Source organism: Nanorana parkeri, unplaced genomic scaffold (genome assembly GCF_000935625.1).
Source record: "Nanorana parkeri isolate BGI_ZX_2015 unplaced genomic scaffold, ASM93562v1 scaffold1198, whole genome shotgun sequence".
Lineage (NCBI taxonomy): Eukaryota > Metazoa > Chordata > Amphibia > Anura > Dicroglossidae > Nanorana > Nanorana parkeri.
In genome coordinates this window covers 192,859-210,175 of record NW_017307466.1, presented here as the reverse complement: position 1 = coordinate 210,175, position 17,317 = coordinate 192,859, and the positions used below count along the sequence as shown (strand labels likewise).

The window sequence follows — 17,317 nt, the reverse complement described above, 5'->3', positions numbered from 1 at the left end:
ATAAAGTTTTTGTTTTCAATGTTAACATTTTCATTAATAGGGTACTTGAATCAATTTTTAAGGTTTAACTCCTGAGTTTAGTGTCACTTTAATCTGGCCATACAATGTCAGAAATATGCAGGAATCTGTCGACATTCTAACTATAGACGGCCCTACCAACACCACCAACTTCTACTGAAAAATCAAAGGAGCAGGGTGGAAAATGTTTGGCCAAAATGTAGCATCCATTTAGCTGCAGTCACTGTTTGGGTGTTCTGACTGCCAATAGCTGCATGGGAGATTCCTCCATCCACAGCGTGGATAGGGAAATCAAGTGGTTTTCTCCAGTCTACATGTACAGGTGAAACTCGAATAATTAGAATATCGTGCAAAGTTCATTTATTTCACTAATGCAACTTAAAAGGTGAAACTAATATATGAGATAGACTCATTACATGCAAAGCAAGATAATTCAAGCCGTGATTTGTCATAATTGTGATGATTATGGCTTACAGCTCATGAAAACCCCAAGAACCCCAAATCCACAACCTCAAAAAAGTAGATTATTACATGCAATCAATAAAACAAGGATTGTACATAGAACAATATCGGACCTCTGAAAAGTACAAGCATGCATATGTACTCAGTACTTGGTTTGGGCCCCTTTGCAGCACTTACTGCAATTACTTTTGCACGATATTCTAATTATTCGAGTTTCACCTGTATGACTAGCTTTACTTTGTACTACACATCTCTTCTGTTTCATACATGGTAGCCCCATTCTAAACTCTTCCTATTCAGGCCACTCTCAGATTAGCTATGGTCATGTCTAATTTTTTTTTTCCTACCACCGCTTCCTACTGAAGTTTGTCCACTTTGCTTTTAAGAAATAAGACAGCTCGTTATAGTCCTGATTTTTTGGAAACCAGAGTAAGAGCAACAAACTGCATCTTTTAAAAGCATAGCCATTACAAGGATTAGCTGCTTCCTTCAATATGTCATTACAGGATGCAAGGAAGAAAGCCAGTCTAATTAAAAAGCAGGATATTATTCTGAAATGAGGAACCGAAGAAATAAAGAGAGCCAACATTTTTGCCAATGTACAGTACGTTTTTTGCTGTCCTGTTTTTATTCAAAATAATAACTCACGCATGAACACTGTGGCCTTTTAAAGAGCAAACTTAAACGCCTTTTACTCTCCTAATAATACTTTTTTCTTCAGGTAAAGAGTAGTATATATGGCTGTTTTAGATACAAATAGTGTTTAGTTCCTCAAAATCGGAAAACCAGATCATAAAAAAACTCATAGGATTTATCATGATGTTCATGTATTTTTTAACTGGTTTTCAAAGATGCAAGTTTTCGAGATTCCTTAACCTAGAACCTAGAATTATTGCTCTCACTGCGACGTTCATGTCGATATGTAACATGTGCGGCGTAATGGGCGCAATCGTTGTTTTCACACGTTTGCATGCGTGTATGTATGGGTGGGGGTTTTAATTTTTTTTTTGTTTTTTTGTATTCTTTTTCATATGTGACTTTACAATTTTTTTTTTGCAACTTTATTTTTTTTTCCTATTTTTTTTTCGCTTAACTTTATTGTTATCACATAGGAGGATAAGAAACCCCCTATGTGATAGCAAAGAGATGTGACAGGTCCTCTTTTGGAGACATCAGGGGTCTCTAGGATCCCTAATGTCACCTAGGGACCCCCAAACAATCTGATGAAGCAGTGATCTTCTGAAGCTGGAGAGTGACACAGGAATACGGAAGTGATGTCATATGCATCACTTCCGCATTCTGACACCGGAGAGGGGTCCAGAGGGAGATTGTGTACCGATCTCCCTCTGATCCCCTGTCACGGAGCCACCATGCTGGTCCTGAGTTTGCACCGGGCACAGCGGAGCCCGGGACCAGCGGGAGGGGGGGCGCACACACTGGCACCTTATAGCCGATAGATCGCTTGTATGTAAACAGGCATTACTCCCAATTTTAAAATTTTGGCAGGTTCCCGCTCGCGCGAGTGGGCGTAGCTGACGGGATGTTTAAATACGCCGGCTCAGATCTAAGAAGCTCCCGGCCGGCCGTTTTTTTTAGAAAGGGTGGCCGGGAGGCGGTTAATGCCTTCATCAGGCTTTATAACACCTGATGAAGAGATCAATGAATCCCAAAAAGCTTGCATCTTTAATACCTTTTATTGGATAACAGAAGTTATTACATTAATGCCAAATTTCCTGCACTAAATGATGGGTAACAGTACAATACTCTACTACTGCTAAAATATTTTTTATATATGTTGCTTTATTTAAATATTTTCTGGTGGCCCATGATGGATGTTGTGTCGGCACTTCCTGTTATAGGATGGCAGCACCCTTTCCCAATTCTGCTCTGCAGTGTTGTCACCCTGTTACACTGGCTTTTGATGGAGACTACCAGTGACCTTTTCAGCCCACGCTACACAGGCATGGTCCTCTATTGTCACCATCAGGAAACCCATTTTGAGAAATAGCATGCAGCCATCGCTGGAGTTCATGTAGACAGGAAGTGGCTTCAAGTTCTATCTGCCACGCAAAGAAACAGAACTATTTTGATGTCTCTGTACTTATAGTCCATTGAAAATTTCTTCCATCCCCGTAACCAGTATGGCAAATAGCCTGGAGGAGCTTGTGCATTGACCCCACAATTCACTGATAGTGGTTGCAATGCTTTGCAGGCTCCAATAAAAAAATGTTTTATTTTTTTTAAATCAATTTGGGTACATTTATTCATTTTTTTTGGAAAAGGTGGAATTTGCCTTTAAGGCTAAGATGTTCACTGGTTTATGAACCAGCCCCCTAGCCCACAGCAGACTCTCCCATACACACTAACAGGGTTATTCACTAAAGGGTGAAGAGTTTGGAGAAGGCAGGAGAAGTGAACAATCTAGGACAAAATAGCTGATTTGGCAAAATTCAGCTCACTTTTCAGTTCAGCTATGTTGTTCACTTCTCCTGCCTTCTCCAATCTCTTCACCCTTTTGTGAATAACCCTGCAAGTCATAGGAGGGATGTTCTAGAACTCCAGATCATGTAGCTGATCCTCCAGCTCTGGTTCATTGCCCAGCCAGAAGCTTGGTTAAGCTGATTGCAAACATTATATAAAACTCAGATTTAAAATATTAAAGTCAAAAGATGTCTAAGCCATTTCAAATGCTGATAAATTCACTTACAGTGGATAAGGCTCCTTGCTTTTTAAGAGTTTTAGCTTCCTGCAGAATCAGCTGGTCCCATGAGCACTGGTCCTGATATCCTGTTTTAGGATGGCTCCTTTTCCTTGCAGAGTCCTATGAAGCCACCCTTGTGTGTGCTAGTAAGCTGTGTGTGTCTCCACAAGTACGAAGGAAGGGGTCACTAGTACTCCAGTATGCTAATCAATACATCTTTATTGGCGCATGCTCAGTATCACATAACATAACAATGTGTTATGTGATACTGAGTGTGCATCAATAAAGGCGTATTGATCAGCATAGTGGAGTGCCAGTTACGCCTTCCTTTCTGATAGCACCATTTGTTTGCTACTGCTGTGCCACCTATTCCTAAAGGGACTTACCAATCAGAACTGTGATGGGACTTGGACAATAATCCACAAAACGAAGGTACAGCAAGGCAATACACTCCTCTGCTCCCTTCTCCTTTCTCCAAGCTAGTAAATAGACTGCTGCTGGAGACTGTGCTGTCCCTTGTGATCATGTACTGGACTGGAAGTTTAGGGAAGCAGAGCTGAGAGAGTTGGAGCTGTTTAGAAACATAATGACTGTAAATGCGTGGGCAAAAAGAAATACTTTGCTGGGCAATGTATATTTGTATAATCTGGATTTATTATTGGAAAAAAAGTTTGAGAGTTTAATACTACTTTAGGCTAACTTGAATAGAATGTCTTACTCTTTCACAGTTGCATTGTGCTGTGTTACTGATTGATTTTACTTGTTGCTTTCAATCACGTATTTTTTTTATTTCGGCTTTTTATCCCTTGCGCTGCGTGAAGTTAAGAAATGATACTCAAAGATTTTATTTCATTCTCTGATAGAAAACAAATTCACACACCCCTGCTAGCTGCAGAAAGCATAATGAACTTCAGCATTATTAGTCATTTAGGGACAAATCTATGATCCGTCAAACCAGTGAAGGCAAAAACAAACCTCATAAAACTCACATGATTTAACTGCCACAGGAGAAAAATTTCAGGTTAAATCTTTTAGAATAACATCCACTTCAATTAACGCAGCGACTGCATGCTATAAATATTGTTGTGAGTGGCAGAAAGCCTCCCACACCTAAACACCTACCGAACAGCACAACACGATTTGCAAAACTCATCCGTCTTGCTTTGCCTGGTAGGGTTCAATGCTAGCAAGGACCTTATGCCCATAAAGTCAGTGTAACAATTGTTCTAATGTTGTTTTTCTCATTGTTATACAACACTAGAGTGCAACCACTGCCAAAATAATGTCTGTTTTTTTTTTGTTTTTTTTCCGGTGGAAAACCATAGGGAGCACTATGGTTGCTAGAATATGTTGCAATTACTCTATTTTTATTGTTAACAAAAAATAATAAAACAAAATTTTATACAGCACTTTAACTCCAGGCAAGGCACTACATCCACAGCTCATTTCATATATGTGATTTGTTTTTTTCTTGCCAGGTGATTTGTGATGTTATTAAGTGTATGTATAGCCATGTTTTAAGGAGTAGGAAAGGGTTAACACCAGGGATGCACAATACCATCAGCCGCCTTCTGGTCCTCGAAAGGCATTAAATCTCTGTCTCAGTTATTTTGTAATGGGGTGATACAGCTCAGGGAGGAAATACGACTATCCCCGTCTGATTTTTTGGCCTAATTCCAGCTGCTACATGCGGTTCGCACCCAGTTTGGGTCGACCTCCCTCATACCGGCTCAGTCCTCACTGGAGGAGATGCTGCACGGGGATACATCCTCTAAGTTAATTTCGACCTACTACCTGGAACTCATGTCCCACAGATCTGGTAGATTTGACAGCTGTAGACAGAAGTGGCGGTCACTTCTCCCGGACCTGGTGGAGGACGACTGGAGGACTTTGGTGACAGATACATGTCCTCAGTGATAGCTTCTAGAGATAGTCTGTTGCAGATGAAGTTTTTCTATCATGTATGCTACACTCCTTCTCTATTGTGAAAAATGGGCCTTCGATCAAACCCAGATTGCTTCAAGCGCTGCGGTCATGAGGCTGATTTCTTACACTCTTTTTGCACATGTCCACACATACGGACCTTCTGGTCCGTGGTTACTTTCTTCATGGAAGCTAACCTTGGTTTCCTCAACATATGTAACCTGCATTCTCCCTCTTGGGTCTGTTTGATGAGCTACTGTTGCCCTCGGGTGCTCAGACATTACTCCGCCTGCTTTTATTTTATGCCAAAAAAAACTATTCTCCTAGTGTGGGGTACCCCTAATGCCCCCTCCCTGGGTGACTGGAAAAGGCTTGTGGATCAGGGATTACCCCTCTACAAACTTACATACTAGCAGCGGGGCAACCCGCTCCGTTTCACTCGCATTTGGGGCCCCTGGCTCTCTTCTGCTAATACGAATGTTGACTTTGTTTCAATAACCTCGCTGCTCCGTGTCCTACTGGAGCTTCTGACATCCTCCGCACTCCCTGAAACGTTTCGAAAACACTTACTATGCCTACCAATATTGGGGTATATATTTAACCAGTAACTTATATTCTCTGTTCTGGAGCTGTAAACCTAATATGTATGTTACATGACATTTGCGTGAAATTATTCTGGGCTGTTAGCCCACTGTCTGGATTTTGGTGTTGTTTTTTTTTTTCTATTTCTTTTGTTGTATATATGTGTATAACATCTGAAAGCATCAATAAAAAAGCATATTTAAAAAAAAGTTTGACACCGATGAAAAATAAATTAATTAAACAGTGTTTTGTTTTGTTTTTAGAACGCACTGTCCTCAATTTTCTCGCAAACCTATTTACTCCTCCTTTAATGTAGACAGGCAGTAAACTGATGCTAGGTCTTTGTCTTCTGGTATCTTATTGAGCCTGTGAGATTTTCCCACTTATCTGTCAGTGTGAGGGGAGATGCTGTCAGGAAAGATTACCGCAGATCCCAGCTGTCACCTGAGCTTATCGGCCAGGCGGCTCGCTCTAGCCATCTAACGTTAAAACTGGATTGAGGCAGGTAGAGAGCGCAGCTCCATACTCCCACGGTTGGAAATAACATTGCTTTCTATTGACTTTTTCTACTTGCAAAAAAAATAATTGCCATGTTTGTAAAGATTTCCACATAATGGGCTGGATAAGGAATGTGTTACATAAGAAAAAAAAATGACCTCAATGGATTGTTTTCATTTTTAGATAACTCATCATTCTTTTATACAGGGAAGCAAAGGTATTTTCAGCTAATAAACAACCTGGTATAATAATGCATTTTGTCAATATATAATACGGTTTATTTTTCTATTTTTCTTTTCAACAGGTACAAATGACTCTTGCTGGCCTGGTTCAAGGTGGTGGTAAAACTCCCACCACAGCTTTTAAACTAGTTTTCAATAGAGTTTTGGATAGCGTAGGGTTAAAGTGACACTAAACTCAGGAGTTAAATCTTAAAATTACATTTAAGTAGCTTTTATTATTAAGAAAAAAGTATCTTATCACTTAAAATGACAATAAAGGCTAATTTTTGTTCTCTCCCCCCAATGTTAGTGTAGGGACTTACCTTAAATCATGCCTCTTAATCCAATCATCTTCTTCTTTAGTGTAGTTTTCAGATGTCCCTCCAGCACTGGTGCGGGTTCCTGATCCAGCGCTGACTCCTCTGTCCTCCTCTTCTCTCATGTCCCACGGAGTCTGTGCTTTTGTACGCTGCTCTATATACTTACCTTGTGTCTCTCCTCGTCTCCCGGCCGAACATCTGAACTGCGCATGCGCTCACCCAAGATCCTTTGCGGCCGCCCGATAAATTTTCAGATGTTCCGACGGGAGCGTGCGGGCGGAGACACAGGTTAGTATTAACCCTTTGAAAAAGTTTTTATTTTCAAAGGGTTAATAAACCCTTGCAAAGCAAGCAAGATACTATGCTGCATTAAAAGAGGGATTATAGCGAGAGAAAAAAAACATAATTTTACCACTTTATAAATCTATATTTCGGCCACAATTTGAGTATGGCATTCACTTTTGGTCACCAACTTTCAGGAAAGATGTCCAGGAAATCAAGAGAGTCCAGAGAAGGGCTACAAAATGCATAAAAGGGATGGAGGGCCTGAACTATGATGATCGCCTCGAGAAAGTAAACTTATTTGCACTTGAAAAGAGGCGATTAAGGGATGATCTAATTGCAATTTTCTAAATTATTATTGGGGACCACAATATCCAGAATAAGATGTTTATACCAAGAACTGTATTGATAATATGAGGGCACAAGAGGTTAGAAGAGAGGAGGTTTGATCTTAGACTGTGTAAGGGTTTTTTTTTACTCCTGAGAGTAGTAAAAATGTGGAATTCCCTTCTACAGTCAGTAGTATCCACTGATGGCATTGATAAATTCCAGGAACTTTTAGATGAGTTTCTTCATTTACTAAATATACAAGGATGTGGGAACTACTAGAGCCAAGTATATACAGACACACACACACACAGGTTGCGCTAGATCAGCGGTTCTCAACCTGTGGGTCGCGACCCCTTCGGGTGTCAAATGACGATTTGCCAGGGGTCGCCAGGAGTCTTCCGCTATTAGATAGAGGCTCCCGGCCGCTCGGGAGAGAGACACTTTCTCCCGGAAAGGTTTACTCTGCTCATTCGAGCAGAGTAAACCTTTCCCTGCGATCGTTTTTGTTTTCTGACATCGGGGGCTGCCGTAAGTCAGAAAAAAAAACCCCACCATAGGAATGCATTGCTAGATTGTTATTGGCTATTTCACTTTGCAATAGCCAACAGCAAACTAGCTATTGCACCCGCCCGTTGCTGCCAAGGGGGAACTGACGTTCTCCATCAGGTCCTCTTCTAGTGATTGACAGCAGCAGAGGGCGGGTGCAATAGCTAATTTGCTATTGGCTATTGCAAAGTGAAATAGCCAATAGGAATCTAGCTATGCATTCCTATGGTGTTTTTTTTTTTTTTTTTTTTTTTTATATTCTGACGGTGTACGCCAGTGGTTCTCAAGCTGTGGGTCGCTGTGTGATTTCTGCTGTGCTAGGTGAGAGTCCTTCTCAGCCCTCTCCTAGCGCAGCAGTGTCAGTTCTCCCACTTCGCCGCCGGATGTCACTGCAGCAGCTGCATCATCCCTAAATTTTACCGTTGGGGGTCACCACAACTTGGCAAATGCTACCAAGGGGTCCCGGCCCTAAAAAGGTTGAGAACCACTGCGCTAGATGGACCCATGTATTTATTCAACCTCACCTACTCTGAATGTAACTATGTATGTAACTACTTTTGTTCCCCAAGGCTCCTGTGTGTGTTGCTCTAAGCTCATTCCCATGATGGACTACAATCTCTTGCTTTACTAATTTGTATTGAGATTGTAGTCCATCATAGGAGTGAGCTTGGAATGGTGACTACTTTACAACACACACAGGGACCATGGAGAACAAAAGTAGCCCCCCTCCAGAAGGAAGGACAGTGTCAGCACCAATTCAGAGATGATTTGAGAATCTACAGCTGAGTGATACACAAATAAGATACATTTTTGTTAATAGTTAAGGTACTTGAATGCACTTTTAGGATTTAACTCCTGGGTTATGTGTCACTTTAAAGATGAAGTCCTCATCTTTATAGTTGTATCATGTCAGTGATTAAAAGTATTGGTCCCATTGGATTAACATGACATCTAGTCTTTACAGAGGACCTCATCAAAGGCATGCTCTCGTAGCCTTTAACTCTTTTACTGCCAACGCTGTAACTTTTACGGTGGAATGGTCAAACGCTGATAAGCTCACAGCCACCATAGTGATTTGGCCAGCATTAAAACAACCACCAGATCGCATTTACATGCTTGTAGCTTACTGTCTCTGATCTGTTTGGGCTGGAGGCAAAGGAGACAAAAATCATTTGAAAAATGAAGACCTCACAGATTGCATATATGCGCAGTGAAGATACACATACGTACATAAACATACTGGGGGAATTTATCAAAACTGGAGCAGACAGAATCTGGAGCAGTTGCCTATGGCAACCATTCAGCATCTCTCTTCAGTTAGCTCAGGTAAGATTTGAAAATGAGACAGAGAAGCTGATTGGCTGCAGTGCAAGTCTGCTCCAGTTTTTATAAATTCCCCTTACTGTATGTACCTCTGGTGTGTGTGGGGATACCATTTCATGAAACATATTAATTACCCCCCACCCCCACATACACACTTACACACCAGAGGTAGAAAAATAATGTTAGGGCTAACTCTAAAGTGATGACCTGTAAGGTTTTGAATATGTTGTCTTGTTTTGGCTATCATAGATTTGAAAGTTGTATAAGCTTACGGTACACAAATTTTAGGTCAGATACATTTTGGCATTTATTCACTTATTCACTTGAAACTGGTTCCTGTTTTATCTTGGGCATTGGAAATTATATTGTGCTTGTGTGGACTGAAAAAATAGTGTATTTTACACAATTATAATGCAACACGTAAAAATGAGACTACCATATTTTCAATGAATATGTCCTCGGCTTTGAGAAAAATAGTTTGGATTTTGTATTAAATTATAATAATTTGCATGTGGATGAAAAAGACAAAAAGAACTGATAACAAAATGGTTACAAATGCTGTTCCTGTGAATTCAGCAATAAATCTGCACTTCCATTCTGAGAAATCTGTAATTTAGCATTAATCTGAAATTGACCATAAAATCAATATTCAATGACAAAGCCTTCAGAGAATAAGTAAATATGCCAAGTGGCATATTTTTAAGTAGGCAGTGCATCTAGGCATATCTGCATTTACCCTAGTCTATTGGTGCTTCTGTGTGGGACTGTTCATCATTACAGTTCATTTTTAAGGGAATGTATAGATGTTTGTGTTGATTTTATGTTCAGGGATATTTTTTTCTACTTGGGTAAGTATGCAATAATAATCATGCATTATTTCTAGAGGTGCACCGAAATGCAATTTTCAGAGCGAAACCTAAATAAAAACATTTGTCAGGACCTAAAATTATTATTTTTTTCTAACCTTTTTAAAAACAATTTTTAATATTTTTATTTCATTGTTTTTTAAACTTTACTGTTGGGGACTCAGAGGACACAGAGTCCTCAATCTCTTTTTCTACAGCCCCTGTTATGAATGAACAGGAAGCCTTTATATTCCTGTCCATTCATACATTTTGGATATAATATGAGTTACTATGTTGACAATCATGAAAGAACAGGAAGTGATGTAGAGCACTTCCTATGCATTTATAATTGGGGACACATTAAGCATACTATGTCCTCAATTATTTACAAACACTCAATGATCAGCTGATCGTTACAGATCACAACAGCTGAGGCTTAGATTATAGGCAAAGTTGGATTAGGAGTGATCACCCACCCTCACACCTACCAGCTGTGTATGGCTCAATACAAATTTGCTACAACGTGGGCAAACTCAGTTCACGCACCCCTGCTTATGGGGCGGTGCACACCCTATGCGACACCCCACTGCTCGGCAATCGTGCATAATTCCGTGCGGATTGCCGCGCGGTCAGGAGTCGTATAGGTGTGCACCGATTGCGCTGTGGGTGCCATTATTTTCCATTGGCACCCCAGTCGCCCTGGGCAGTACCTTTTTTCTGCGATCAATGATGCACAAATGTTTTAGCTGCGATTTCTGTTCAGAACCGCGGGCGAAATTACGGCGGGAAACCGCGCGATCCGCCCAGCGCGGCTGGGGTGCCATTGGAAAATAATGGCACCCACAGCGCGATCGGTGCACACCTATACAACTCCTGACAGGTGGTGGCAGTTGTGGTGGGGGCTTTACAAGGAGGGATGGCGGTCAGAATTTTGAGCGGGCTTGGGCTCATTTATGCAAACTGAGTTTGCACAAAGCCCAGTCTCATCTCTAACAAAGATATACAAGCTGATTTACTAATGGAGTTGAGAATGTTCACTCAAAAATTGTGTGAATATTAACTTTGGTTATCCAATCATGTGGAATCAGATTGCTGATCACTTTAAATACCCAATCATGTGCAGATGCTTTTCACATGATTGGATCATTTACAAAAAGGTTTTAGGTAAAGATACTTAACTCCTTTAGTAATAGATACTATATGCTCAAAGGAAAATATTACTTTAATTTTCCTCTTTAGAAAGCCCATATTGCTCTGTGACATTGGTGTCCTAGTATCACCACGTGTTAAATATTTATAATTTAATATTTTATGGTAATGGGGCAGGTGAAATGTGAATGGAACTTGACAGCCCATTCAAAATAATTGGGCTGCCTAACGCAATGCACGCTAAATACACAATACTGAATATAAAACCTGTGTGCATTACTACAACAGAATGGTGTGTACGGACCCTATAAGTTAGGGATAACAGGTGGAAGGACAGTGTTCGCATACTGTTATAGCTAGGGCCGGATTTCCATTTCTGCTGCCTGTAGGCATGAATGGGAATCTGTTTAGCCTGAGTCAGCACCCTTTGCTGCTGTGGGACCCGCCAGCTCTCACATATGCAGAGAAAGACCCCTGCGTTTGCAGAAGCTTGCTGTTCCTGTAGGCATTGCTAGTCTTGCAGCTTGCTATTGCCGGTGTATCTTGACACAACACCAGGAATTAGGCAGAGTAGGTACCTGCATGGTGCCCGTCTATGAAGGGCGCATGTAGGCATGTGCCTACTCTGCTTTATGGTAAATCTGGCCCTAGTTATGGCCTCCACATCATCTGTGGTCCTTAGTTTTTATATTGGTCGACAATACCAGAACAGATGGTGTCTCCAGAATACCAGGTTACCAGCAACAAAATTATGTTCAACCCTCTAGGAATTTGACATACTACAGCAATGGCTGGACTGAAAACAGAAGCCCTGCATTGATAGGTTGTCCTGCAGATCGAAGTGTGATTGTGAATTTGCGTGGTTAATACCTTTAAATTATGAATGGATCCTAGATGAGGTCTGCTAACCATAAAACTTTAGCATTTCAAGATTTTGTTTGGCTCTCAGAGTACTTTGGAGCTTCAAGAATGGTATGCGTCTCCTCACTGTGCCTGTTCTCAACCATTACAGGTTCATTTTTAATAAAAAGGACATTGTGTAAATGTATACAAAATGTAATTAATATTGTTCTTCTGGTTTACAGATACAGCACGTTACCCAGACCCATGACACAGCAGTTGTCCAGTCCTGATTTTTCAGGCCATGTGGATGAGAAACCAGATCAGGCCACCAGTATTGGACAGATAAAGCCAGAGTTATATAAACAGCGTTCAGCAGATGCAGAGATGAAGAAACTGGAAGCAACGAGCTGTGGGCGTATCAGTTTTATCCTTCGATATGCCTACAATACAGAACAGCTGGTGGTAAAGATACTGAAGGCTCTAGACCTACCTGCAAAGGATGCCAATGGATTCTCAGATCCTTATGTAAAGATGTACCTGCTTCCTGATCGAAAGAAAAAGTTCCAGACTAAAGTTCACCGCAAGACTCTTAACCCAATCTTTAATGAAACATTCCATTTTAATGTGCCCGTTAATGATCTTCAAAACCGCAAATTGCACTTCAGCATTTATGACTTTGACCGATTCACCCGACATGACCTTATTGGTCAGGTGGTAATAGACAATTTGCTGGAATTCTCAAATCCAGCAGAAGAAGTTCCCATCTGGAGAGACATCCTAGAAGGCAGCTCTGTAAGTATCTACTGGTATCTCCTAAAAAGCTGGATGGATTTTAGTGTACCGTGTTCTTTCATTCATGGCATAAAATAGAGTCTAGAACATGGAGGCCCACATTTACTCCCCCTAAAGGTTTTTCCAGGTTTTCACTTATTCCTTCTTGCCATGTTTCTACCATGATAGCTCCAACTTCCTTACCTGGTATTGTTGTGGATAAATCCCAAAAACTGAATTACTAGTGAACTCAAGTGAAAGTCTTTCATTCACCCTTACAATATAACAGTATAACTGAGGTGATGTCATGGAGGATTCCAGGCAGAGACCTACCAGAAAATGTAGTTCTAGGTTTATATTCTGTATTATTGTTTTATTATCCATTTTTACAGTTTCTCCTGCATATTGTGTCTGTCCTGACAGCACTGTGTCTCTATCTATCATATATATTTGGTGTGGTTGTGCTGCTGTGAAAATTCTCTTTACATCTGCAGTACATCTCCTGGAATCGTTGGCTTCTCTGTCCTGAGAGTCTTTGCTAAGCGGATAATCTGTTTACTTCCAAAGCAATGCACAAATGAGCCTTCATGGCATCAAAGCCCACCCGTTCTACAGACTTGACTTTTTTTTACCACTCTACTAACTTCATCTTCTTGAGCGGCCGCAGTCCAATCAATTCTCTAATCAAAATAACCTTTATTAGAAACCAGAGCAATCTGTCATACTGGCTTGTGGACAGGCTCATGAGGTGATCAAGCACTGCTGCTGCATAGCCACTGTTTGTGCACGTTGTGTATGTAATGATAGGCTTACCCTGAGAACACAAAACATACCCTGCAGGAAAGTTGAATGTAAGGCCTATCACTCACTGCCAGTGCTGTTTTTACTGGATGAAGCTGAGGATCATAATTTAGGCAGATGTCCCCCATTTCATTAAGCAGAGAACTGGAGAGGGCTGGTGCTCACATCTACCAGTTGGCTGCAGGGAAGGCAAAAAATTAACATTTCCCTGCTAGCCATTCTTTTGACTGAAGTGCAGAGATTGTATAATTTGTTTTACCTTGGAACAAACTAATTTGGCATCGGTATATAGACTATTTACATTAGTCCCTGCCCCAGAGGGTTTTACAGTCTATTACTCCTACTACAGTTACACAAATTTGGCCCAATTTGTGTGCAAGCCATTGAGCCTAGTTGTATGGTTTTGGACTGTGAGTGGAAACCGGATTACATAAACACATGCAAATTCTGTCAACTCCATGTAGTGCCCCTAGCATACAAAATGCTAACCGCTTAACTAACTGATCCTAATTTCCAGTTACAGCTGTAGATTTAAACTTTTCTTCCTTAGGTTTGTTGTAAGGGCCATTCCACGCAAGACTGATAGTTCAGTTTGGGGTAGAAGACATGAGCACATTCTGACCGAATCAGTTCGGTCAGCGCTTGATTTTGGAAGGGCAGGTTTATTCCGAACGTAGGTTGAACAAAATTTGCTGCTTTGCAATTTAAACAGACTGGTTCGCAAAGTGGACTAGTAAAGAAGGCAAAAGGTCCACTTACCAGTTCAGTTTTGGTTTTCAACATTTTCAGTAAATCCCCTCTCTCTTCCCCAAACAGGACACAAGTGTTCCAGATCTTAGCTCCAGTAGAATTCAATAGGGTTTTGCTTTTGGGGGGTTATTGGGTGACACAAGTGGCCAAATATGGAAGAAGTATACACTGTATGTCAATATTAGTAGCTGTCCTAAAACAGAACTATAGAACATACATGTCCAAAGTGGTAGTGGTCAGCAATGTTGGGGTCCAATTGAATTCACCAAAGAATGCCTAGCATTTAGCTTCAGGTGGCGGTTGTAGTTTTTTTCTCCTTTTCAAGTTACAGGTTTGTTTTAAATGGTAAGTGTACTTTCATTAAAACTACAGTTACACACCCTTCTTAGCCAACCTGACTTAGATAACCAAACGTCCATAGATACTTATTTACCTGACTAGGACAGCCATGACCTGCTGCAATATTTACAAACTCCAGTCAAAATCTTTCTCACCATTGGTTGCACCAGTGAGCCTATATGAACCATGTATAGTGCCGTCTCCCATTTCAAAGACTATGAGCGATCACTGTTTAGATGCTGGCGGTAGACCATGCAGAAGATTTTGGCTTGAGGATGTCAACATTAAAATATGCCGTAGTTGCCCAACTAAGCAGCCTGGGGTTAAGAAGGGTTTGGTTAGAAGGACTAGGGCACCCTTATATTTGAAATGACATATATTTGAAATGACAACAAATACACCTTTAGAAATGTTTGGTAATGGCAATCTACAAACAGATACTTCTAGATAATTGCCGGCTTTTATTTCACAATCTCAGGGGAGGAAAATGCTTTTCCCTAAGATCTGGTGAGATTACAGATGAGATATCCCAGCAATGCCCTGCTGATGTAACCTTCCCAGGATGCAACGCTTGGGCACAAATTGCATCACTTATGCCTAAGAGGACTAGGAAGTGGAAAAATAATAATTTTAAGTAAAAGAAAATTTTTTGTTTAGCTAATGAATGTAAGATGATTTCATATCAGCCTGCATAGCTGCATGCTGAGGTAATTTTTTGTAAAAAGTGGTAAAGGTCTGCTTTAAATTAGAATGAGATATTGTTTAAAGATTGAGTTATTGCTTTTAATGCGAGCTCTGCTTGAAGACAAATGATAAACGAGATTGTTTCTTGAGGAAAATATGTAAGCATATTTTCTTGGGTACCCCATCCTCCAGTGTCTCAGATCTCCCTGACGAACAGTTTCTCCTATTTCCTCTATGACTGCTGCCCACTCCTCCCCCATGCAGATGCTTTTCCCCCTTACAAATTGTTTATGTTTAAAACCCCAAGAGAGTAGGGGGATGCGGCATCAATCAAGATGCTATTGAATTTCTTTATTCCATTGGTAATGTGTCAATTAACGACGGGCAACACAGCAGGAATAATTCTGTTATGGAGGATTTAATGATGTTCTATCAGAGAGTATTTTCATATCGCCCCATGCTGCTGCTCATTTGTGATTGTATTCTGCTTTCTAATTGTGCACTTTCAGTTTCAGAGGAGTTTTTGTTTCCCATCACTGCACCAATTTAAAGCATAATTAAACCCTCAGGTTTGTTTGCATGTATCTACTGCTGGCACCAAAAAGGTAATCACTTACATGTGTCTCCGCTGCTCGATTCGGTTCGAAGATCTGAAAAAATCTCGAGCGGCCGCAAAGGATCATGGGGCGGGCGCATGCGCAGTACAGCTTTTGAGCAGGAGAGACACAGGGTAAGCCAATGCAAGCAGCCCGGCATCGTGCAACCTCATAGATTCCGTGGGACAGGAAGACACAGCAGTCAGAGACCGGCACCAGCACTGGAGGGATTGCTGAAAAGTACTGGAAAGAAGATGATGATCGGAGAAGAGGCATGATTTAAGGTAAGTCCTTAAAGCAGCATTGGGCGGGGGTGGGGGATTTTTTCCTTCAATGTCACTTTAAGTATTAACAGGTGTTTCCTCATGTAATATATATCAATGTAAATGGGAGATTTTATGAGAAATAAGGAATTTACTTACTTCCTTCTTCACAGCCATTCATGGGCCGGGAGTAATTACGTGTCTGTCCTACTTTTTATTTTTTTTAAATCATGGGGCATATGTCTGCTGCTTGCTAGCAGTAGATATATGCCAAAAAAGACCCAATACTGGTTTAAGGACATACCTTAAATGATGCTTATTGCCTTTCCATTTGTATTCAGCAATCCCTCCGGTGCTGGTGCCGGTCTCCCTGCAAACTCCTGTCTCTTCCTGTCCCATGGTGTCTGCCTGACGTGCACGCACCCGGCTGCATGCATTCGGCTCCACCGTATCTCTCCTTTTCTCCCTGCTGAAGACCTGTACTGCGCATGAGCCCACCCCATCATCCTGCTCGGCCACTCAAGAATCTTCAGATCTTCGGACTGGAGTGAGCGGTGGAGACACAGCTAACTAATAACCTTTTTGGTAACTTTTTTAAAAATGTTTTTGCATATATCTACTGCTTGCTAGCAGTAGTTATATGCGGAAAAAAAAGAGCGTTTAATTCTACTTTTTTTTAAAATCTTGTCATAATTTGGTTATAAAAGTTGCAGACCCTGCTTGTAGCTTCATACAAAATGTTCATGCCTTGCTGCTCATTCTTACAATACAAGCATATGAGTGGACTGATTTTTAGAAAACAGTGCACTCCCTGTGTGGGTGACAGCTTATCTCAACATTTGTTAACAAAGGAGGAAGAGCAATTGCAAACTGATTGATTGCTCCCTCTTGTGGTAAACCTAAAACTCACAATTATAATAAAGTAAAATAGAACTCCGGGTAACATTTTTATTAACCCTTGCAGTGTGGCTACCCCCATACTGTGAGGGTTAACTGCTCATTTGTGCCTAGGGACTAAAATAAAAAAGTTATACTCACCTGATCCTCAAAGCCGGCCAGCTCTTAGAGCC

General features: G+C 40.9%; 1 protein-coding gene across 1 annotated transcript in view; it reads left to right on the top strand.

Annotated features, from left to right (window-relative positions):
• The window catches only part of LOC108796936 (synaptotagmin-C-like), a 180,461-nt gene that overhangs the window by 109,911 nt on the left and 53,233 nt on the right, over nucleotides 1-17,317 (top strand). The window contains exon 7 of the mRNA XM_018568497.1: nucleotides 12,286-12,835. Coding sequence (XP_018423999.1) covers nucleotides 12,286-12,835 — 550 coding nt within the window. The remainder of the gene's footprint in view (nucleotides 1-12,285; nucleotides 12,836-17,317) is intronic.